Below are 19,937 nucleotides of genomic sequence, written 5' to 3'. Positions count from 1 at the left end.
ATTTCTATTCCCTGTTCCTATTGCCTGTTGCCTGGCATTGTGCAAGAGGCTTTAACGACAGATGACGCGACGCGTGGAAACTAAGCCTAACGTCAATAAGGGCTCATGCACAATGCTGACAGATGGGCAATTAAGGAGCAATCGTTTTATGTTGGATATACTTGCAGAAGACTGTGAGAAATGTATTTTTCCAAGAAAATAAACAGTTCTCTGCTAAAATATCATACAAAATTAATTATACAAATGGAGCGATTAAAAATCCCAATAGAGCGAAGCGAGAAATAGTTAAGATGGAAGCACATAAAATTGCAGGAGCCATGAGCAGAAAGCAGAAGCCATACGCGCATGCGCTATGGTATCCGTAAAAGCTCTAACAGATACCATCGCGCATGCGCATAGTTATGGTAGCATGCGCATGCGCTGCCGAGCCATAGTTACAATAGGCGGCCGATAGTGAAATGATTAATTTGTTATTTTTTCAATAAAAATGCAATAAATCATTAAAATTATGATGGAACAATAAGGAGCAATGAAAGAGCAATCGTTCTATGCCCTATAAAGTTGCATAGAGTTATTATAAATATGTTTTTCAATAAAAATTAGAAATTTTTCGTTTTTATTAAATATCTCAAAAAATAATAATCTTAAAAGGGGAGCAATCGTCGATTCTGAGGGAGCAATTAGGGAGCAATCGTTTGAGCTATAGTAAATTAAAAAATATATGAACTTGCATTGCCAACTTATTTCCGGTGCAGTGGAGTCGTTTGCGCGAATCGCGGAAAAGGCTCCATTGTGCGCCGGGGCCGCAGCATATCCCCTCTAACTGGCTAGTTCGGACACGAACCATTAGCACGGACGCAAACCATGTGCGGTTACCGAGCGAAACGACGTAGTTGATGCGCACTTTCTCAGGCGGCGCGTCGGAAAATGCGACACAGAAAAATTGACGAAAAATGCCGGGATGGCCTCTCTCAGGCCACCGCATATGCCTTGCCGATGTCGCGGGGACGCCGACACGTCATCCAGTGTGAGTTTGTCAGAGAGAAACCTGAGAGAGGCCATCCCGGCATTTTTCGTCAATTTTTCTGTGTCACATTTTCCGACGAAAAGTGCGTATCAAATACGTCGTTTCGCTCGGTAACCGCACATGGTTTGCGTCCGTGCTAAGGTTCGTGTCCGAACTAGCCAGTTAGAGGGGATATGCGCGGCCGCGGCGCACAGTGGAGCCGTTTGCGCGAATCGCCGGAAAAAATTATGTTACTTGTAAAATATGCAATGAATGATCATAGAACCTTTCAATGTTGACTTATAAAAATTGCAAAAGTGTATATTTATTAAAAATTAATGATAGGAACAAGTATTTGATTGAAATTAAATAAAATTCAATTTACATTTAATTTACGTATAAGAGCAAAGTAATTCTTGCGTCGATCATCGCTTAAGTCTAAATTTTTTTTATGTGATTTACTTCTTAAACTAGTTATTAACGGATCGGATGACACGAGCATCATATGCATAACATCTTTATTTGTAAACAGACGGCTACATTTTCTACTATGATTAAGTCGATATTGTTTATAGTCCTTAATTATTTCTTGCCTCTTGAGTTTCTTCGATAATGTCCCAAACAGGTAACGCTGCATTTTCCGAGGCATTTTCTATAATTTCCTTACCGTGAAGAAAAATTTTATGAACGGTAATTGGCATAAAGTACCAAGAATATTTTTCAATAAATATTTCCGCTGCCTTGTACGCATAAGAACCGAATTTTTCTGAATTTATTCTTCACCACAATTAATCGTTTGTAATATTGTGAAAATCTTCTGATCAATTTCTCGTCAACTCCAGTTATTTCTGCTGTGATTTTTGGATCAGCAAAAAATCGTCGAGAAGTATTTCCGTCATTAGATGATCCGGAACCTTGTTTAACGATGTCTACCCTCAGTCCAAGTTTATTATAAAAAGCGTCTTGTATTCTTTTTTTGTTTCTTCTTTTTTAACGCGTGTTTCTGGCGTTGTTGACCACTTATTCTTGAAAGACAAATGTAGGCAATATGTAATATACATTCCATGAATTTGATTCGTGCGTGCAAGGGTGACATTCCTAATTTGAGTGCTTCTTTTCTTGTTAGACCTTTTATTAATTTCTGTTAAGTTGTTCATTTGAGATGGTTTGGAACCGCAAATGAACCACGAAGATGATGAAGGCGTGTGGGTTACAGCTTGAGCTACCTTACCGTCTATCATCGTAAATATCATTTGATGATTTATTTGAATGTGGTTCCGAACTTTTCTATTTCTGTTTCTCGTAATTGAGCAATTTCGTCATCTATACATACGTTGCTTTTCACTTTTATTTTTTTAGCAGTTTCTTTTGTGTATTCAAATTGTATTGCTCTGCAATATCTCGTTGAAGAAGGGTCGATCATTATTCCAAATAATAATATTTTTATCGTAAAAATGAAGTAAGACGTATAAGGGCATCATCTGTGACTAATTCTTGATAGGAGATGGAAAAGCTTTTCATGTCTTGAAAGGAGAAAGGAACGCAACGGATAATTGTTGTTTCGAGTGCATTGTTGCTGCAAAAGTCTTTTATAACAATTGGCACTAACTAGTTATTGAAAAATATTTATTGAAAAATATTCTTAGTACTTTATGCCAATTACCGTTCATAAAATTCTTCTTCACGGTAAGGAAATTATAGAAAATGCCTCGGAAAATGCAGCGTTACCTGTTTGGGACATTATCGGAAGAAGTTCAAGAGGCAAGAAGAAATTAAGAACTATAAACGATATCGACTTAATCATAGTAGAAAATGTAGCCGTCTGTTTACAAATGAAGATGTTTATGCATATGATGCTCGTGTCATCCGATCCGTTAATAACTAGTTTAAGAAGTAAACCACATCAAAAAAATTTATACTTAAGCGATGATCGACACAAGAATTACTTTGCTCTTATACGTAAATTAAATGTAAATTAAATTTTATTTAATTTCAATCAAATACTTGTTCCTATCATTAATTTTTAAAAATATACACTTTTGCAATTTTTATAAGTCAACATTGAAAGGTTCTATGATCATTCATTGCATATTTTACAAGTAACGCAGCCTATCCCCTCTAACTGGCTAGTTCGGACACGAACCATTAGCACGGACGCAAACCATGTGCGGTTACCGAGCGAAACGACGTAGTTGATGCGCACTTTCTCAGGCGGCGCGTCGGAAAATGCGACACAGAAAAATTGACGAAAAATGCCGGGATGGCCTCTCTCAGGCCACCGCATATGCCTTGCCGATGTCGCTGGGGACGCCGACACGTCATCCAGTGTTGAGTGTTGTATACCAATATAGATTAGCGGTCCGGTACGTTAGACGTTTGAAATATTGAAATTAATAAAAGGTAAACAAGTTGTATCTCATAATTGTAAATCAGTATAGAAAAGAAACTTGTAATAGAAGATTTATGACATTATATAAATATGCAAAATAAAAGTACTTTTCAGCTTGAATATCTTATTTTTATCAAATTATTTTTATCAGATTATTTTTATCAGATTTATAGAATTATAAACTGAATATGTAACGAACAGACATCACGTGAAAGATATCACGTGATTTTGTGCAAATCTACTGAAATATAAAACGTATTAAGTAAATTTCTGTCAATTTTAGGAAACCAGGAGGATGAGGAACATTGATGTCAAAGCTGTGATTCGGGATTTTGCGCGTACCATTGCAAAAGCCAGAGAGCTGAGCGAAACCCCTGAGGTTAAAATCGAGCAGCATGATACATTTTTCAAGGCAAAGGATGGAAGATTAAAGTTACGAAAGTTTAAGGTTGGAGTAATTATTATAGTTTTTCAATTAACACATCTCTATTTTCAGCAGATTAAAATATATACTTCGCTCAGAACGTATTACTCTTTAAGAAACAATCGAAAATTTATGATACTTTTAAAGATTAGAGAGAGAAAGCATACAAGTATAAATTTTGATTCCTGTTTTAACGTTACATTGTATTATTATCTTAATACAAAACTTTTTTTTTCTCGTCCCATAGGATGGTGCGGCAGAGTTAATTTTGTATAAGCGACCCGATGTTTTTGGACCAAAATTATCTACTTACGACAAAGTAGAGCTAAATGCAGATATCGTAGAATCGATCACAAATATTTTGTCCCAAGCCATGGGTGTGCTAGGAATTGTTAAGAAGACAAGACTCTTGTATATTGTGGGGCAAACTCGAATCCACATTGACAACGTCGACCGTTTGGGTGATTTTATAGAGTTAGAGGTTTGTAAATCTACTTGTTACATTGTATGTTATGTAGCTGTATTCTGTATTAGTAAAGATATAATCCATTTGCAATGATTTATTAATGCAGGTAGTGCTGAAAGAAGATCAGGACGTAGAAGAGGCACGGGACATCGCTGAAAACCTCATGCAGAAACTGTTCATAAAAGAAGACGATTTAGTCGCAAACGCATATGTAGATATTCTTAATTCCAAATAACTATCGTTTATCCTGCTGCTTTCCCATACAAATGTAAAAAGAAATAATACTTGCTCGAAGATATAAAGTATAATATTTTTGATAATAAATTATACGTCTCATCACAGATGACAAAGCAGTCTTTTTTTTTTTTATAATGGATGCATGGTACATGTATCATGAAATAATTAATTTTTCTGTATGCCGTTTGCATTGATTATTTTAATGAAAAGCGCTAAATTATACTTTTTACACTTAAAATAAGTATATAATTATCAGCTGTCGGGCTGTCGGAGAGAAAGAGAAAACAGATGAAAAGAGATCAGCTACGAAGAACAAACTTCTTACAATTTGAAAAGAGAAAGAGCGAAGACACAGGCTGCATTCCGATATTCACTGTCAGTACTGCAAATCTATATTTTACGTCACGTATACTGTAGATTTTCAGTACTGAAAGTTGCTGACAGTGAATATCGGAATGCAGCCTAGAATATTCGATACTTTTGAAAGTGCTGAAAGTGTAACAGACCTACACTACAGTCATCGCGTCGTGTTCCGTCGGGACGGTACGTTTCCCAACCTCAAACAACATCGCTTTAATAACTTTAATTAACAAACGGAATTGCATTATTTTGTAATCGCAAGTGTCGTATTTCGCACGCCTCAAAATGTCTTACATGCTATCGCATTTGGAAAACGGCTATCAAGTCGATCAAGCCATTCTATCTGAGGAAGACAGAGTCGTGGTGAGTTTGTCGAATATTTCATTCACAATGTGTTTCAGTTTCACTTTTATTCTCTATCGTCATAGATGAATGTTAAATCGATTGCGACAGAATTATTTTGAGTTAGAATTCACTGAAAATAATGTCGATCTTTTTCCAGGTGATTCGCTTTGGGCACGATTGGGATCCGATGTGTATGAAGATGGACGAAGTTCTCTATAATATCGCAGAAAAAGTCAAGAATTTTGCCGTTATTTATTTGGTGGATATCACAAAAGTGCCAGATTTCAATAAAATGTAAGTAAAAACTTATATTCTCGTGAGTTCATATGTTGCATTAATAATTAATTTTTAAAGATAGATAAATTTAGTTAAAAATTAATTATTTTAATTAATTAATATTTATTGTTGAGATATATCGTAATAATATAATATTTCAATAATATATATTTAACAACAATGATGTATACTTTTATAGGTATGAGCTGTACGACCCGTGTACAGTAATGTTCTTCTTTAGGAACAAGCACATCATGATAGATTTGGGTACGGGAAACAATAACAAAATTAATTGGACATTGGAAGACAAACAGGAAATGATCGACATCATTGAGACGGTTTATAGAGGTGCAAGAAAAGGTCGAGGTTTAGTTGTTTCTCCTAAAGATTACTCTACTAAATATCGATATTAATGCTATATTTATTTCAAGGCGAGCTGTTACATGGAAGAAATCAGATGTATCTGATTTTGAATGGACAATGCATTGTAAGCTCTGTTGTATAATTTATATTGCACATAAATAATAAAATTAAAAATAAATAAACTAAAATGAATATAAAGGTGTACAAGGCGCATAAATATGAATAAGTGTGTACATATAGTTCTTGTCAATAATACATATATTTTGAAGAATTTTATAAAATTTCTTATTTACTATCGGTTTATATTTATAAACATACTTTCTGGCTACAATATCCATCTCTGGCATTTAAAGTGTTTTCTAGTTGGACTAGAGATCGTTTAAGGCATGTGTTAGATAATAATGCTGATAAGCATATTTAGTATCACATAATATATTCTGACGTTTGGTGGCATGTACGTTTGTGATTATTTATAAAAAATAGTACGTGAAGTATATACATCAATCCTCCATAAAGTTATATTTACACGTAATTACAGTTTATATTTTGGTCTAATATCTATACATTCGATGATCAACTTAACAAATAATTATACATAGTTCAGTCGTCTCTCACTTATCTGCAAAATATGTCGACTTATTAAATCACTGTTGTTAAACAAATAACATGAAAAATTTTTTTAATGTAAATTTTTTAACAAAGGTGTCAGACTTACCATTTATTACATTTTACACGCTATCGCCAAGTATATCAGCTGACCTTGAACAAGTTAATAATGGCAGACTCTCCTGCATTAAATTTTCCCTATTTAGCTTGTATGACGAGTCTCTCAGTGGTTTAAAGATACAATCCAGAGTTCGGGATTTTCCTGAAAAATAGCATTTGCCAACATTGTCCTAACGATAAAAGTAATATAATAATAATATATATCTGATATCTTTTACTGACCTACAGTAATGTGATGAGTTTTTGCATTTATGGCACCCGTCGATTTGCACTGCCTCAAATCTTAAAGTAAAATTATGTTAAATAAAGTCTGTCGCCATTATATAAGTGATATTTAAATTAGATATATAATATTGAACAAAGTTGTGTTCCCTTTTCTCGTCATTTAATTTTCAATATAATATGTAACAGTTTAGACTCGCAAAATTTTCTTTCAGTCTTACCGCTATTTGTTATGTTTGTTGAAGTTGACTGAGGAAAAAGATTGAAGGAGATTGATCCCAGAGACTCCATAGATACGGAATTATGTTTTTTTACTGGAACAATATGAATCGTGCAGTACATTAGAAAAAACTCATTGCTAGAATGCTAAATAACAACATAAACAATTATGCAATATAATACTGACTCAGAAAAGCAGTTCGGTGATTATAGCTTTTTCAGAAAAAAACATTACAGTAATATAATTTTACTTTTTAACGTATATGCAAAAAAATAATCACTGGCTTATAATACAATTTATTCGTACGATATTGCATTATGCCCAGTGTGTAAATGATCATAGTAAACGTATGTCAGCTGCAAAATTACTCTCAAACCATACACACAGAAAAGCAATGAACATGTTATATGTTTAGCGCTCAGAGAAGAATTAAATAACTGATAAATAGATATATGAATGGATTAAATGAAGCGAGAGAGGAAAGCAAAGCGAAAAGAAGACAACGCGATCCAAGCATTTGTTCCTACCTCATCACGTATTAGATAGTTGGAGAGACTCTCATTCTGTAGTACAAAATAGATTAGTATTATTTCTATCGTGCTTTCTTTAATACTATTAATAATAAAGAGTAAAGAACGTCTAGTCTGCTATAGAGAATAGAGTATATATGTACAGGTGTTAAATATATATTACATACATATTTCAATATTGTTGACTAGATTTGTGTCTGAATTTGTTGTATCTTTGGCTTTCTTAGAGGTGTTCTCATATACTGGCTCAACTGGTGGTGGTTTGTCTACGAGAATGCAAGATAATGAATTTTGGAAAAGTATACACTAAACATAGTATATTGTAAGAGATACTTACAAGTTTTTAAGAAGTAAGGATTTTTGAGTACTTGCTTTATACAATTATATATATAAGCGTATTGGCTCTGAAAATACGAAGACATTTTTTCTGTATTATATGAGATTATGCAAATATTAATATATAGAATATTGTAAATAAATTGTAAAAAAAATATATATATAATGTGGATTCTACGAAACGTGAAATCAGTTTTTAGTAAAATTTAGTAAAATCCTTTTTTAGTAAAAATGTTTTTTTTTTTTGCAATTTTTTAAGTTCCAGCATTCGATATCTTATTCTAACTAAAATATGGATTACACGAATTTTAGATGCGTTTTTTTTGCTAGTTTATTCTAATACTATTTAATTATGTAATTACTTACTTCTCTTTGTACCATATTTATTCTATGATGTCGCAATCTATATACAGTTCCGAATACATCTAATTTCCTATTATCTCTAATTTGTTGCAGAAGAATATCTATCGCTATTAACGTTCCTGTTCTGCCAATCCCTGCACTGTAAAGTAATGATATTTTTTTTTATTAAGAAGTATAAATCAATCAATCAAACAGCTCTATTCAAGGAAAATTTATTCACACCTGCAATGAACGACGATAAAACCTTTATTAGCGGAAATATTGCGGCGCATTATTTGGCAAAAATTGATCATCGCATCGAAATCTTCTGGAACATCGTGATCGGGCCAGTCTTTAAAGTGCAAGTGAGTGATAGTCCTTTTTTTATTTTCCTGCAATTATTCGTATCTTTTATAAATACATTCTTCGCATAAAAATTTTCTAAAAACGTGCTATTCACATTAAGGAAGATAAACCTTTTGTAATATAAGCGTTCTTTGGGTATGCGTCCTGAAATCCAATTCACTCGTACATCGTATCATCATGTTCTCATATCGAAAAGATTCTCCTATTGTCGGATAATATTGATGACATTTCTCCTGAAAAAAAATATCAATGTACAATAAGTGGCATTTGGTATTATGCAAATTTTATCAAATTATTATCGACGATTATAATTTACTTTGCCCTTCTCGACCAACTGCGTCAGCATAACTACAATATTAACGTTATACTGATTGACCATTCTCCAAAAATCGTAAGTAGTTTCCTCCTTTGGACCTTGACAAGCTATGTATTCATCTTCTCCTGTATATCCCTGATGCAAAATGAATTTACATTACACATACACATTTTTTTCATTCACGTAAAAAGATCTGTTTTTGTTCTTAATCAATTGCGATTTAAAATCATGTTTTTATTCATGTTCCCTAGAAATATTTATAATGCTTTTGCTTGAGCAAAATCATCTCAATCATTGATAGAGGAAGATTGTCGAATTAATATGCATACACCACATGTGCGTATGTAAAATATTTACCCTTATGAATGATGCGTTGATATAATCCGTGTTCGGATCGTTATCTATCACTTCCAGCTTTACTCTTGAGAAATCATCTGAAAGCATGAATCATGTATAAGTCGCAAATCGCAAGTCGCTAGTGTGCGCGAGTGAATTGCAAAACAAGTTCGTACAGGGCAAAATGTCGGAGTAGCGATTCTTCTTTCGGTTAGCTTGCAGACAGGCCGTATTCGTGGGCATCTGCAAGTCGACGCTGAGTGTCTGAAGCAGTCGAAATTCATTGCTTAGTTTCCCAGGATTGTCCACCAATTGCTGACAATGGCTGATGAATTTCTTTCTGGTGAACGGCGCGGGCACAGGCGAGCCAGGCATGTCAGAGTGAAGAAATCTTCGGAACACTCTGAAAGAGAAGAGATTACGGCGAACGTGAATTATTCTATAAAGCGCACAAAGCAAAAAGACGTATTAATATATCTTATCGTATATTTAGTCAATAAATGCGCGATCAAAAAATAATAAGGATAAGATACGTGTGAAGAAATATGCATGTATATGTGTGTGTGTGTACGCGCTGAAAAAAATTTCTCGTTTTCTCGTTTAAACAAATTCAATGATAAGTTTTATGTGTAAGGTATTGACTGTTTTTTGCTGTCTCTCAGAGAGCCTCGTTATTCCGTTCTCGTCGAGTATACAACCACGTTACGTTTGACGAAGGCTGTCTATTGAAAAAAGAAAACGAGAATTAAGATTCTTGTGCAATCTGTATATATCACACTGAGAAAAAAAATTTGTCAATCCCAAGAAATATTTAGTCCGATACGTTCAACTAAACATTTTAGTTAGTTGACTAAACATTAGTTGAATTAATTAATTCTTGATTGAAGAAACAAAATAAATTGTTGAAACAACCAATATTTAGTTAACTAACTAAAATATTTAGTTGAACGTATCGGACTAAATATTTCTTAGGATTAACAATTTTTTTTCTCAGTGCACGATAAAATAACAATATGTACGGTAAAATAGCGTGCGTAATAAAATAATAATATGTAACACACGTAATAATACATATACATGTACGTAAAGTAAATGGATATTAGAAAAGTGATCGCTGAATGTGTTTAACGTTTTCCGCTGACGCGCTTGACGAACGCTGTCGAAGCAACGAAGAGAATCGTGAACAGAAGTGCGCAATAGCATTCGCATTTTGTATACACATATCTTTCCTTCGCCGGTGGAGCGTAGGCGACTCATTCATAGTAGGGGAATAACGAAAACTTACGCAATGAACATACGCGCCTGGCTAGAAACGGACCCAAGGACTCGATTTCTTCTCAAAAGTCAGAGTCATAGCCGAAACTCCGTCGATCTCCGCGACGACGCTATTTCTATTGTCTCACACGCGTCTCGCGCACGCTTGAAAGTATTTCCGAAGTAATTTAAAAATATACCGTCGACTTTTCGGAACTCAGCAATAGCACGCGGTAGCCCGACGTTTAAACCTCATCGAGCACCGAACGCCGACCGTAGTGTACTGTATATCTTAGCGTGCGATAGACGTGCGTGCATCGCGCGACCTTGCTCACACTCTAGCTATAGTTCTCTCCTGTGAGTCATACAATAAATATCGATCATTGTTCATGAACGCGCGTGCACCTGTTCGGTGGATTTCGAGCCTACGCATGGCTTCGCCGTGACGTGATTTCGGTTGGGCCGAATATTATTATTGCAACTTTCTGCTTGAAATTTTTTCCCAATGATTACGAAAATCTTATCTTATCTTATTTCGCTGCGTTACGCGGTGTAGAACGAGTTCCAATTATCTCCGATCGAGATATATGTATCGACATCGTAGTTTGTATCTTCAATCAAGATACAAGAATATCCACATTGATATGCGTTAATAACTCCTTTTTTTTTATCCGTTACGCATGTTACACGTAATGAAATCGTGACTTACATGTACGGCGAGCATCTTCGCACGAGCAACATCATCGTCACTAGTATTCCCATGAAAAGAATGCCGAATACAGCTCCGATAATGAGAGCGACATTCAGTTCTGCATCTGATGGTATTACGAAAAAGAAAGGGAAACGGATGAAATAATATGTGTTTCACGTATTTCTGTTACGTAAAATGTTTGCCGACTATTTGCCGGCCAATGTTTACGAGATACTCACTCGTTTTTATCGTGAAAGTCTCGGAATCGGCGTAACCACCGTCAGTAAACGCCCTCATTCTAACATGATACCACGTGTCCGGTTTAAGAGGCCCGTTGCAATACATCCGCTTGTCGTTATTGGCCGAAATCTCCTTGCAGGTGGTGTCATCGCCGATCATATACTTGACAGCTTTCATGTAGTCCCCGTAATCAATAATGTAGTTCGCTAAACAGAGTCACAGATATTTAATAATGCATGCGCGACGGGTTTCAGGTTTCAGCACTTTGTAAACAATCGTCTTGCATCTATCTACGGGGATATCACCTACGATAAGGATTCCACTTTGGCATTGTCGCTTGATACGTGATTGAGAAATCGTTCATCATCGCTTCCTCCCAGGAGGTCGTATTGGGCCAGTACTTCCTCTTCATATCGAATCTCATATGCGACTGTATTTTATTGTACCCCATCTTCGCCACCATGATCGCGTAGAACTTGATTTCGCCGCTGGTATTGGGGAATAAGGGCAGCAAAATAGTGGCGGTTGTTGTAGATTTGTGCATCTTATATGGATCCAAGGTGATAGATTTAATTTCTTCATCTTTGGGCTGTGGTGGTACTACGATGGAAAAAGAATCTTCTTAATTGTGAAATTGATCGCAGAAAAATTGAAGACACGATTACGTATAGGGATAGCTCGGGGTGTGCAGTTTTTTTTTTATCTTACGTGAAGAACGCGGTGTTAGTAATAACATAGATAGAACTCTATCTCGACATTCTGATATAAATTATAAGTCCAAAGCTTAATATAATAGAGGAAAAATTATTAACGACAATTATTCACACTAATACTTACTGCCGGCAGGATACAGCACGTTTTGACTAACTGGCTCTCCGAGAGTATCAATGTCCTTAACTTTGGCGGATATCGTGAAGTTATAATTATACTCTCCTTTCAACTCATTCAGATTTATCGAACACATGTAATCGTGGTGACCGTAATCCGTGCATTCGTGCTTCTCGAAAATAAAATCGGGTGGATATCCGTCTCTGGTACCAAGCCCCAATATGTCAAAGAATTCGAGTTCACCGTTCAATGAACACGGCAGGCCCCATGTCAGAATCGTGTCTAATACGTTCGTGTCATTTAAATTTTCTCTGATCGTGATGGACGAAGAATTGAATTTCGAGATTGCCCCTGGAACTGAACAATCACAATCATAGTATTCAAATCACAGGAAGAAGCTGAAGGTTCAATATTGTTAAAATCCATGTTGTTAAAATTGTTAAATGATGTTTGTATGTAATTGCATAAATATTTTATTAATAATAAAGCTAATCGTTTATCAACGAATGTTTATGTAGTTCGAGTTATTTGTATCAAAATTTTATTTTTGACAAAATATTAATAGTACACACAGAAACACGACTTAGTATTTTAAGGATTACGAATAATCTTGCATTATAATGAAATCAAGAGATATAAAAAATAAAATATACCTGCGCTATTACTTAAACATGTTTTAGGATCACTGCTGTTGCTCCACCCTTGCCCTGTTTTCGCTCTCATAAATATTTTGTAACTCGTGAATGCCTTTGCTTCAAAATCATACTCAAACACGCTGCCGTTTACATTAAGTTTTTTAGGATAATCTGTATCTTCTTCGCGAGGGCACCAATTTGGAGGCGGATATTCTGATTTCCAATCGATAACGATTTCAAATTCTTCTAAATGACCGGGCAAGTAATCCGGTTCTTTCCAAGATAAAGAGAATTGCGAGTCCGTGATGTTTTTGATGGAAAACTCAGGTGGAGACGGCACTAAAATTGTAACACGAAATATTATCTAAATTAATAAACATTAAGTTAATTAATTATTAAATATATCCTGCAATATTAACCCTTAAATGCCACACCTCTCAAGAATCTCGTAAGTTCACTGAGGGGTCTAAAAGACCCCAGCATGAAAAATGTTTCCTTACTCATTGATTTTTTTATCTTTAGTTATGACAATTTTTTTCAATGTTGTTCAAAGTCTGGAGAAGAGTATAAAATGCTAATATTGTTCAAATTTCAATTTCGACATAGTATAAAAAATTAAGTAAACTGCTAAGTGTACACACGGGTAAGTCAATCACTCAACTATCATCAATGGGAGCATGAGCTCCATTTTTGGCAAGAACATTTGAAAACATTTCATTCTAAAGGGTCTGGGGTCCGCTGGACCCCACTGGTCATTTAAGGGTTAATAATGCGTCTAGCAAGTGTAATTCATAAAAGAACTTAGTCCCTATTAATAATTATGGCTAACAATAAGATTGTTAATCTAATTTAGTAGTTGATCATTTTACTTTTCCCTATAAAGTTGATTTCATAGAAAATATTAAAAGATCATTTGTCTAATTGTTTATAAAATTATATTATAGAAATAAGAATGAACGAGAAGTTAATACCAATGTTCTCAACATCATAAAATGTCTTCGTCAAATTATTTTTTCACAAATTTACTTATTTTTTACAAGATTAATCTGATACATATTTCTTGGAATGTTAATCAGATGTGTAGTTGCAAGATTCATTCACTAATAAATTAAGTTAATTGAATTAAATTAATCTTAAACTAATGAGATAGTGCATGTGCGCTTACCGTCCTCCAACGTTGTGGCATTGACTCCGTCACTTAAGTCGCTGAATCCTCCGTTATTAATGGCATGCGCCCAGCAAGTGTAACTTGTGAAAGGACTTAGCTCCTTTACGGTTATATTTAGTACGACAAAAGGATCTGCAGCAGTATTGTGATCTATATCCATCTTGAACACGCGATTCTCAGGGTCATAACCTTTCCCCTTTTTTTCTGTAACATTGCACCTAGTTATTATAGACGACAGCTGGCAATGATTTTTCTCTTTTTTAATGGTCCAGAATATCAACAGGCTTCTGATACTTGGTACTACTCCTGTAGTAGCATGCGAAACTGGTGGATCTGTTTCTGAAATATTGGAGAAAATTATTTTCATTAAATTCATCTTCAAGCCGGAACGTTGACGAATTAACATCGGATTGTATACCGTGTGTGATATGAGGAAAAAAAAACAAGAAGTCTAAGTTAATTTTGCTTACTGTATGGATGCGGGGAACCGCTCTTATCTATCATGTTTCCCTCTTTATCGTCTTTATTCACAGCGCTGATGAACACGTTATACTTCCCGCAAGCGTGCAAATGCGAAATTGTCACATTCGTATTCGTGGTATTGTCGGTATACTTGAAATCGTCTGTCTCTGAAATCGTGGTTACACGATAATGCTTGAGGCAGGCCGTGCCAGACTCCGGCGGCTCCCATTTAACGAATAGCGAAAAATTGCCGGGTATTACGTGGAAGGACTGCGGCGCCGACAATACTGCAAATTGTCCGTGTGTCAGAGACGGATTTGCCGAGGATCGAAACCGATTGTCCCGGAATTGGCGGAAAGTGGGCATAGAGACGGAGCACGCTTCGACAGAACTTTAATTCCGGACTCGTTCGCGTCGAGCGGTGAAGCTTGATGGGATAATCTTTCAATTTCGCGGGAACAAATTGATCGCAAATTTCACAGGCATTCTACGGTGTCTCTACGTTTTTCCACCAATTCCAGAGAACGGCTCGAACTTACTCGGCGAGGCTGTCTCCGCGGTTTGATCTACGCCGACGGACTCCACGGACGGCGTCACCGTTTTAACGGTGAAACGATACTTTGTGCACGGCTCGAGATCGTTGGCGATGTACGTCGTGACGGAAACTGTGGTCTCATTGCAGGATTTCTCGTCGCACTGGGCAATCCAATAGTTGGATATGCATTTCGCGTACATCTCGGGCGCCTGCCAAGTCAATTCGATGTCGTTGACGCTGACGTTGCCCACGCTCAGGGAGACCACGTCCCCGATTTCCGGAACTGAGGAGAATCAGCGCGGTAAAGATGTTCGTTAATTAATCTCGTATTTCAATAGAGGTAGGACATATTACGCTCAACAGGCCACGTGTACACTCACTGGCGTGATCCGTCGTGGCTGACAGATCGACTCCGTCCGACACCCAGAATTCGGTAAGAATTTTCACCTTGAACGCATACTGCGTGCATGGATCGAGATTGGTAGCGTTATGCCAGGTATTAGTCTCATTTGTCTGGATGCAATTTTTATCGTCGCATCTCTCGATGGAGTATATCACCGAGACGTTCGTCACGTCACACGGAGATTCCCATGAGAGAGAGATCCATTCTGTGCCTATCTCGCCCGTCAAGTTAAACACTTCCCTTGTATCCGCTGAAGAACAAAATTGCAAAATATGAGTGCGCAGAATGTCCCGGGACGTATCGTAATGAGATACTCGCTAATAATCTTGCGAAAAATTCAACCATAATTATTATTAAATTGTACAAAAAAAAACGAGAAAAAATATGATATTTTCCTGAATCTTTTGGCTTAGTAAATTTACCGCTTAGTGGTTTCATGTCTCGCTTATCGCGACATAAGTATGCGATCAAAATTTACACTTTTTCTATATTCTATCTTGTAATACATATTTCTGTTTCCGCATTATTGTAACGTTTAGATTCATCGGCATTTTCTCTATCAAATACTCGTTTTTAAAAGACACCTTCTAATCTCTTAACTTAAATAATTGATTCTTATATCAGTAGGATTTTTTTTTCATTTTAATTACCGCTTGCGTTTATCGGCCACGTCGGGTCGCAGATCGTCATATTGATCAGACTATCGACGGTAATCACATCGTCGGGCACAGTAGTGGACCTCGTAGTCTGCTCGACAGTCGTGGATGATGAGGATTTATCGTCATCGGTGACCGGCTGGAAATCAGTCGTCAGGGGTTCCACGGTGGATCCGTAGAGAGTCGTGATCGCGTCGTGGCTCGCGAAGCTATTCTCCGTAGATCTAGAAATGCCCTCGTAGATCTTCCCCGGATTTTCCATCGCGTCCCCATCGTAATCCAATCTCGCCGACCCGGCGGCGTCCCCGGCGATCGTTGTCCCTTTCGACGCAAGTGCGTCATCGTTGCAGAGCGCGCGGAGGAAGTGGAGAGCGAGAACGAGGAATATCGGGCGTTTTTCAAGGATCATGTTCTAACGAACGCTGCAAACAAAGCGGAACTGTTCGCACCGTCCCAACTGTCGCGAAATAACTTAACGCGTGCGTCTTAACGCGAGAAAAGCAGAAATCAGGAGCGAAATCCCGCTGAATCGGCAATCAAAATTCATTACGTTCGTTACATTCGCGTTGTTTGCGGAAGTTGTGGAAACTGCGAGAGGACCTATTTTACGTTGTATTAATTATATAAGTATCGAATAAAAAGTATTTCTATTTCAGCTTGGGAATAAACTCGTGAAACTTTTACGTGACTTCAAGCACAATTTTCTCTCGCAGGCGCGTCACGACGCGATATCTTTCAAGTATCCGTCGCTGACGCAAGAGGCAAGAGTCAAAAGATTTCTGTTAGAATGAAACGCATCCTAGTTTTAACACAGAACGGATATGATTTGGAAAAAGCAACGGTGATTTGCAACGGTCATATCTGTTTCCTTTCACGCCCGTCCGAAGGACCGCATATGCGTCATCGTTCGAGGATGCGTCCATGCGTCCAGTTTTTTCCTCCCGAAACCCGACTTTTTGGACCCTCCGCGTATTTCCACACGCACACACACACTCTCTCTCACTTTGGCAAACGGAAATTTATTTCCGTCAAGTTTAAATTTAAAATTGATAAAAATATGTGACATTGAAAACTGCAAAACCACGACTCGCTCCGACGCTTATATGCTCTAAGGCCATTAGTTGCGCGTTGCATTATCAATATACATATATTATACACTGTACATCGATATTGATACCGTCGACATTCAATCGATGCACCGTTAATTCGGAGCGGAAATCCCCGCGGGAAAACTTGGCGAATTGCATCAGATGCTCTTTGTTTTTTTTTTATCAACCACCGAGATTTTCACCGAGGATTACGGAGGCACAAACACTCGATCGCTGCCGATCGCGATAATTTATCCGATAACACCGCGCGCGATATTGTATCGGCTCGCAGGTCTGTCGGTGACTGTGGAGAATGTCAGTAACTCGAATCATTCGCCGTCGTTGTCGGCTGTGCTTTCGATAATCATATTGCCCAACTCGACCGCGCTCGTTGACAGCCTTCCGCCCGGTTGGCCGCTTGTCGCCGCTCTGCTAGTTGATATCACTGATAACGGGCTAGAGTCCACTCGTCCGAGGAGAGTGCACTCTTTTGCGGCCACTTTATTAATCAAATACAAGCGCCGCCGGCCGTTCCAATCCCCCATCCCTATACGGCATGGGCACGCACAATTTTTTTCATGTTCTCTCCGTCCGCGGGGAAGGAATGGGAAGGCCGCCGGCGCGGGCGATCACTGATTTTTCCATCCCGCACCGATAAATCCGCGTTCCGATATATTGCTAACTGAATTCGTGAAACCTCTAATGTCCATTCACGTCTTCGTGGTTGTCTTTTCCAATTCGAGAAACGGGAGGCCGTCGTTCCGCATCGTCCAATCGATTTTTTCGCAATCGAGAAAATCAAGTAAATTTAGCTTCTTCTAAAAGATGCAACTTTTGTATTTATTTCGTTAATTTTTTGTGATTCTAGAAATTCGAATTTTTCTCTAATTTCTCTATTATTTTTTTAATTGTTACTATTCGGTCATTATTTTTATTCACCTTTTTGATGTGAGACAATCGGTTGACGATCAAAACACGGTTTTTTTTTCATTTCGTAGCGATCAACGTGCCATTTCTGCAATTTAATCGATGACCGTCCTTACTAAAAACTCCGACTTTTGTAATTTAATACTGCAAACGGATTATCAGCGATTTTTTGCGCTTTAATTGCACAATACAATAGTTTGAGAAATATAACTAAATACATCTCGAAGTTATATACGTGCTTATCGCGTGTCACGGAAGCTGACAATTTTATCAGAAATAAATCAGGTCTCCATATCAGTAAATCGTAATACGAATGGCATTATCGTCTATTATTTATCAATTACATTTATCTCTTCTTCTGTTTTTATTTTTTCCTTATTTTCTTAGCATTGTTATTTTCAAGACACGTTTCGAAATTTTGTCATAAAATTAGAATAATTGGAATTGTACACTCATATATTAAGATTAAATGAAAATAAAAGATTCGTCATTTATTTAGCAAGGCAACAAAAATCTGCCTTTATCTTCAACCGCTTAAATTATAAATTGTACCGAATCTTGACAGGCAACGACATAGTCTTTGTCTTTCTTTGTTCTAAATTTAAATATATATCAAGAATTTATTAATTATATATACATTATAGAATATATATTATATACACTCCCTCTCTCTGTACTCTGTATTAAATTATTTTATTGAAGCATATAAATATAAGCTGAAAGTGTTCGCAGTATAAGGTTCGGAGCAATTTCGTATCGGGGTCTCGGACGATCCATCATTATCTCTGTCTCTCGAAAACAAGTTCCAAGCACATTCAAACTCACCCGAATACTTTACTCCATCGATGCTCATCCAGGAATCCTGCGAGGAAACGAATCGGAGAATGCGCGGAGCCAGTCAAGAGAATTTTGCAAGGATCACGGGCGTAAAAGTGCGAAAAAGAGGGAGGCGAAAAGACTAAACGCGGGTCCTCGGCTCCGCAGACATCTGCTTACGAAGCGGAACTCGAAACCATGTGCCTCTTCAAAGCGCAGCGACCGCCACCGGACTGCCCCCACAAAGATCGTTGGAAATAGCGTGGCTGTGGTGCGTGCCTGTTCAAGCTTAGTAGACCTCGGTGGTAGGACCCACGCACGCATACACATGTACACACCTACACGTAAACGCGGTCCCCAAAGAAGCATCCGTGAACCGGATCCAGGGTCCGGCTACGTCCTTTATCGCGCGACACGTATAGGTCCCTTACCTACCACATACCTTTTCGACGCAGTTCTACCTTAGCAGGTAGCTACTGGATAAATGATAAAGCCAAAAAGAATTCGAATACAGAAAAAGAATGCGAATACCTCGAATTACTCATCTAAAATATATCGGAGCAATCATGAGATACGTTATCGCCAGCTAGACATATGTGCGATATTGTTATAGATTTTTCTAATCTCTTTCTATTTTATTATGAATTATGATTATTAAATTGAGATTTCCCACTTAACTATTGAAAAAACCCAATATATTATATATCAATAATTACTTCGTAAATATTTTACAGTAATAACAGCATATGTTCCGAGCAGATTCTGTCTGCGACATAGCGAGATTAGGCTTTATCTTTTTGTCTTTATCGATAAGTTTCTCAAACCAACAAATTCATATTGCTTTAAACGTTATCAAATACTTATAACACCGCAGGATTATACAAAAGTCTAGTCTTATCATAGTTCTAAGAATTTGAATCAATTCTAAAGTGTCATTGAACTTAAAACATCGGAAAGCATTTATTTGTCGCACG

The 19,937-nt window shown here is 37.0% G+C and overlaps 3 protein-coding genes across 6 annotated transcripts; 2 read left to right on the top strand and 1 right to left on the bottom strand.

Annotated features, from left to right (window-relative positions):
* Window positions 1–3,220: 3,220 nt before the first annotated feature.
* LOC139818667 (uncharacterized) lies at window positions 3,221–4,635 on the top strand. 2 transcript variants are annotated; one of them, XM_071787488.1, is made up of 4 exons: window positions 3,221–3,369; window positions 3,679–3,843; window positions 4,067–4,300; window positions 4,392–4,635. In XM_071787488.1, the coding sequence occupies exons 2-4, from the start codon at window positions 3,691–3,693 to the stop codon at window positions 4,518–4,520; spliced, it is 516 nt and encodes a 171-aa protein (XP_071643589.1). In that variant the 5' UTR covers window positions 3,221–3,369; window positions 3,679–3,690; the 3' UTR covers window positions 4,521–4,635. The 2 variants fall into 2 exon arrangements, with proteins under 2 accessions (XP_071643589.1, XP_071643588.1); XM_071787487.1 differs by having other exon boundaries at window positions 3,253–3,406.
* Window positions 4,636–4,986: 351 nt separating this feature from the next.
* Window positions 4,987–8,496, top strand: Dim1 (thioredoxin-like protein Dim1). 2 transcript variants are annotated; one of them, XR_011733471.1, is made up of 5 exons: window positions 4,987–5,245; window positions 5,385–5,521; window positions 5,703–5,990; window positions 7,792–7,914; window positions 8,357–8,496. XR_011733471.1 is itself a non-coding variant. In XM_071787489.1 (3 exons), exons 1-3 carry the CDS (start codon window positions 5,168–5,170, stop codon window positions 5,914–5,916), a joined length of 429 nt encoding a protein of 142 aa, XP_071643590.1. In that variant the 5' UTR covers window positions 4,988–5,167; the 3' UTR covers window positions 5,917–6,147. The 2 variants fall into 2 exon arrangements, 1 of the variants encoding a protein (XP_071643590.1); XM_071787489.1 differs by lacking the exons at window positions 7,792–7,914; window positions 8,357–8,496 and having other exon boundaries at window positions 4,988–5,245; window positions 5,703–6,147.
* LOC139818653 (receptor-type tyrosine-protein phosphatase beta-like) lies at window positions 6,107–17,618 on the bottom strand. Of its 2 annotated transcripts, XM_071787465.1 has the most exons (22): window positions 16,127–17,605; window positions 15,454–15,726; window positions 15,078–15,356; window positions 14,547–14,825; window positions 14,074–14,415; window positions 12,927–13,247; window positions 12,283–12,630; window positions 11,755–12,045; window positions 11,445–11,651; window positions 11,224–11,329; window positions 9,437–9,663; window positions 9,282–9,358; window positions 8,925–9,059; window positions 8,719–8,841; window positions 8,486–8,634; window positions 8,267–8,402; window positions 7,902–7,968; window positions 7,732–7,830; window positions 7,036–7,128; window positions 6,815–6,874; window positions 6,582–6,734; window positions 6,107–6,485 (listed from the first exon to the last, which is right to left on the bottom strand). In XM_071787465.1, exons 1-21 carry the CDS (start codon window positions 16,539–16,541, stop codon window positions 6,595–6,597), a joined length of 4,167 nt encoding a protein of 1,388 aa, XP_071643566.1. In that variant the 5' UTR covers window positions 16,542–17,605; the 3' UTR covers window positions 6,107–6,485; window positions 6,582–6,594. The 2 variants fall into 2 exon arrangements, with proteins under 2 accessions (XP_071643566.1, XP_071643567.1); XM_071787466.1 differs by lacking the exons at window positions 6,107–6,485; window positions 6,582–6,734; window positions 6,815–6,874; window positions 7,036–7,128 and adding an exon at window positions 7,562–7,597 and having other exon boundaries at window positions 16,127–17,618.
* Window positions 17,619–19,937: the final 2,319 nt, after the last annotated feature.

Source organism: Temnothorax longispinosus, chromosome 9, assembly GCF_030848805.1.
Source record: "Temnothorax longispinosus isolate EJ_2023e chromosome 9, Tlon_JGU_v1, whole genome shotgun sequence".
Classification (NCBI taxonomy): domain Eukaryota; kingdom Metazoa; phylum Arthropoda; class Insecta; order Hymenoptera; family Formicidae; genus Temnothorax; species Temnothorax longispinosus.
This window is presented reverse-complemented; position numbering and strand designations above follow the sequence as displayed.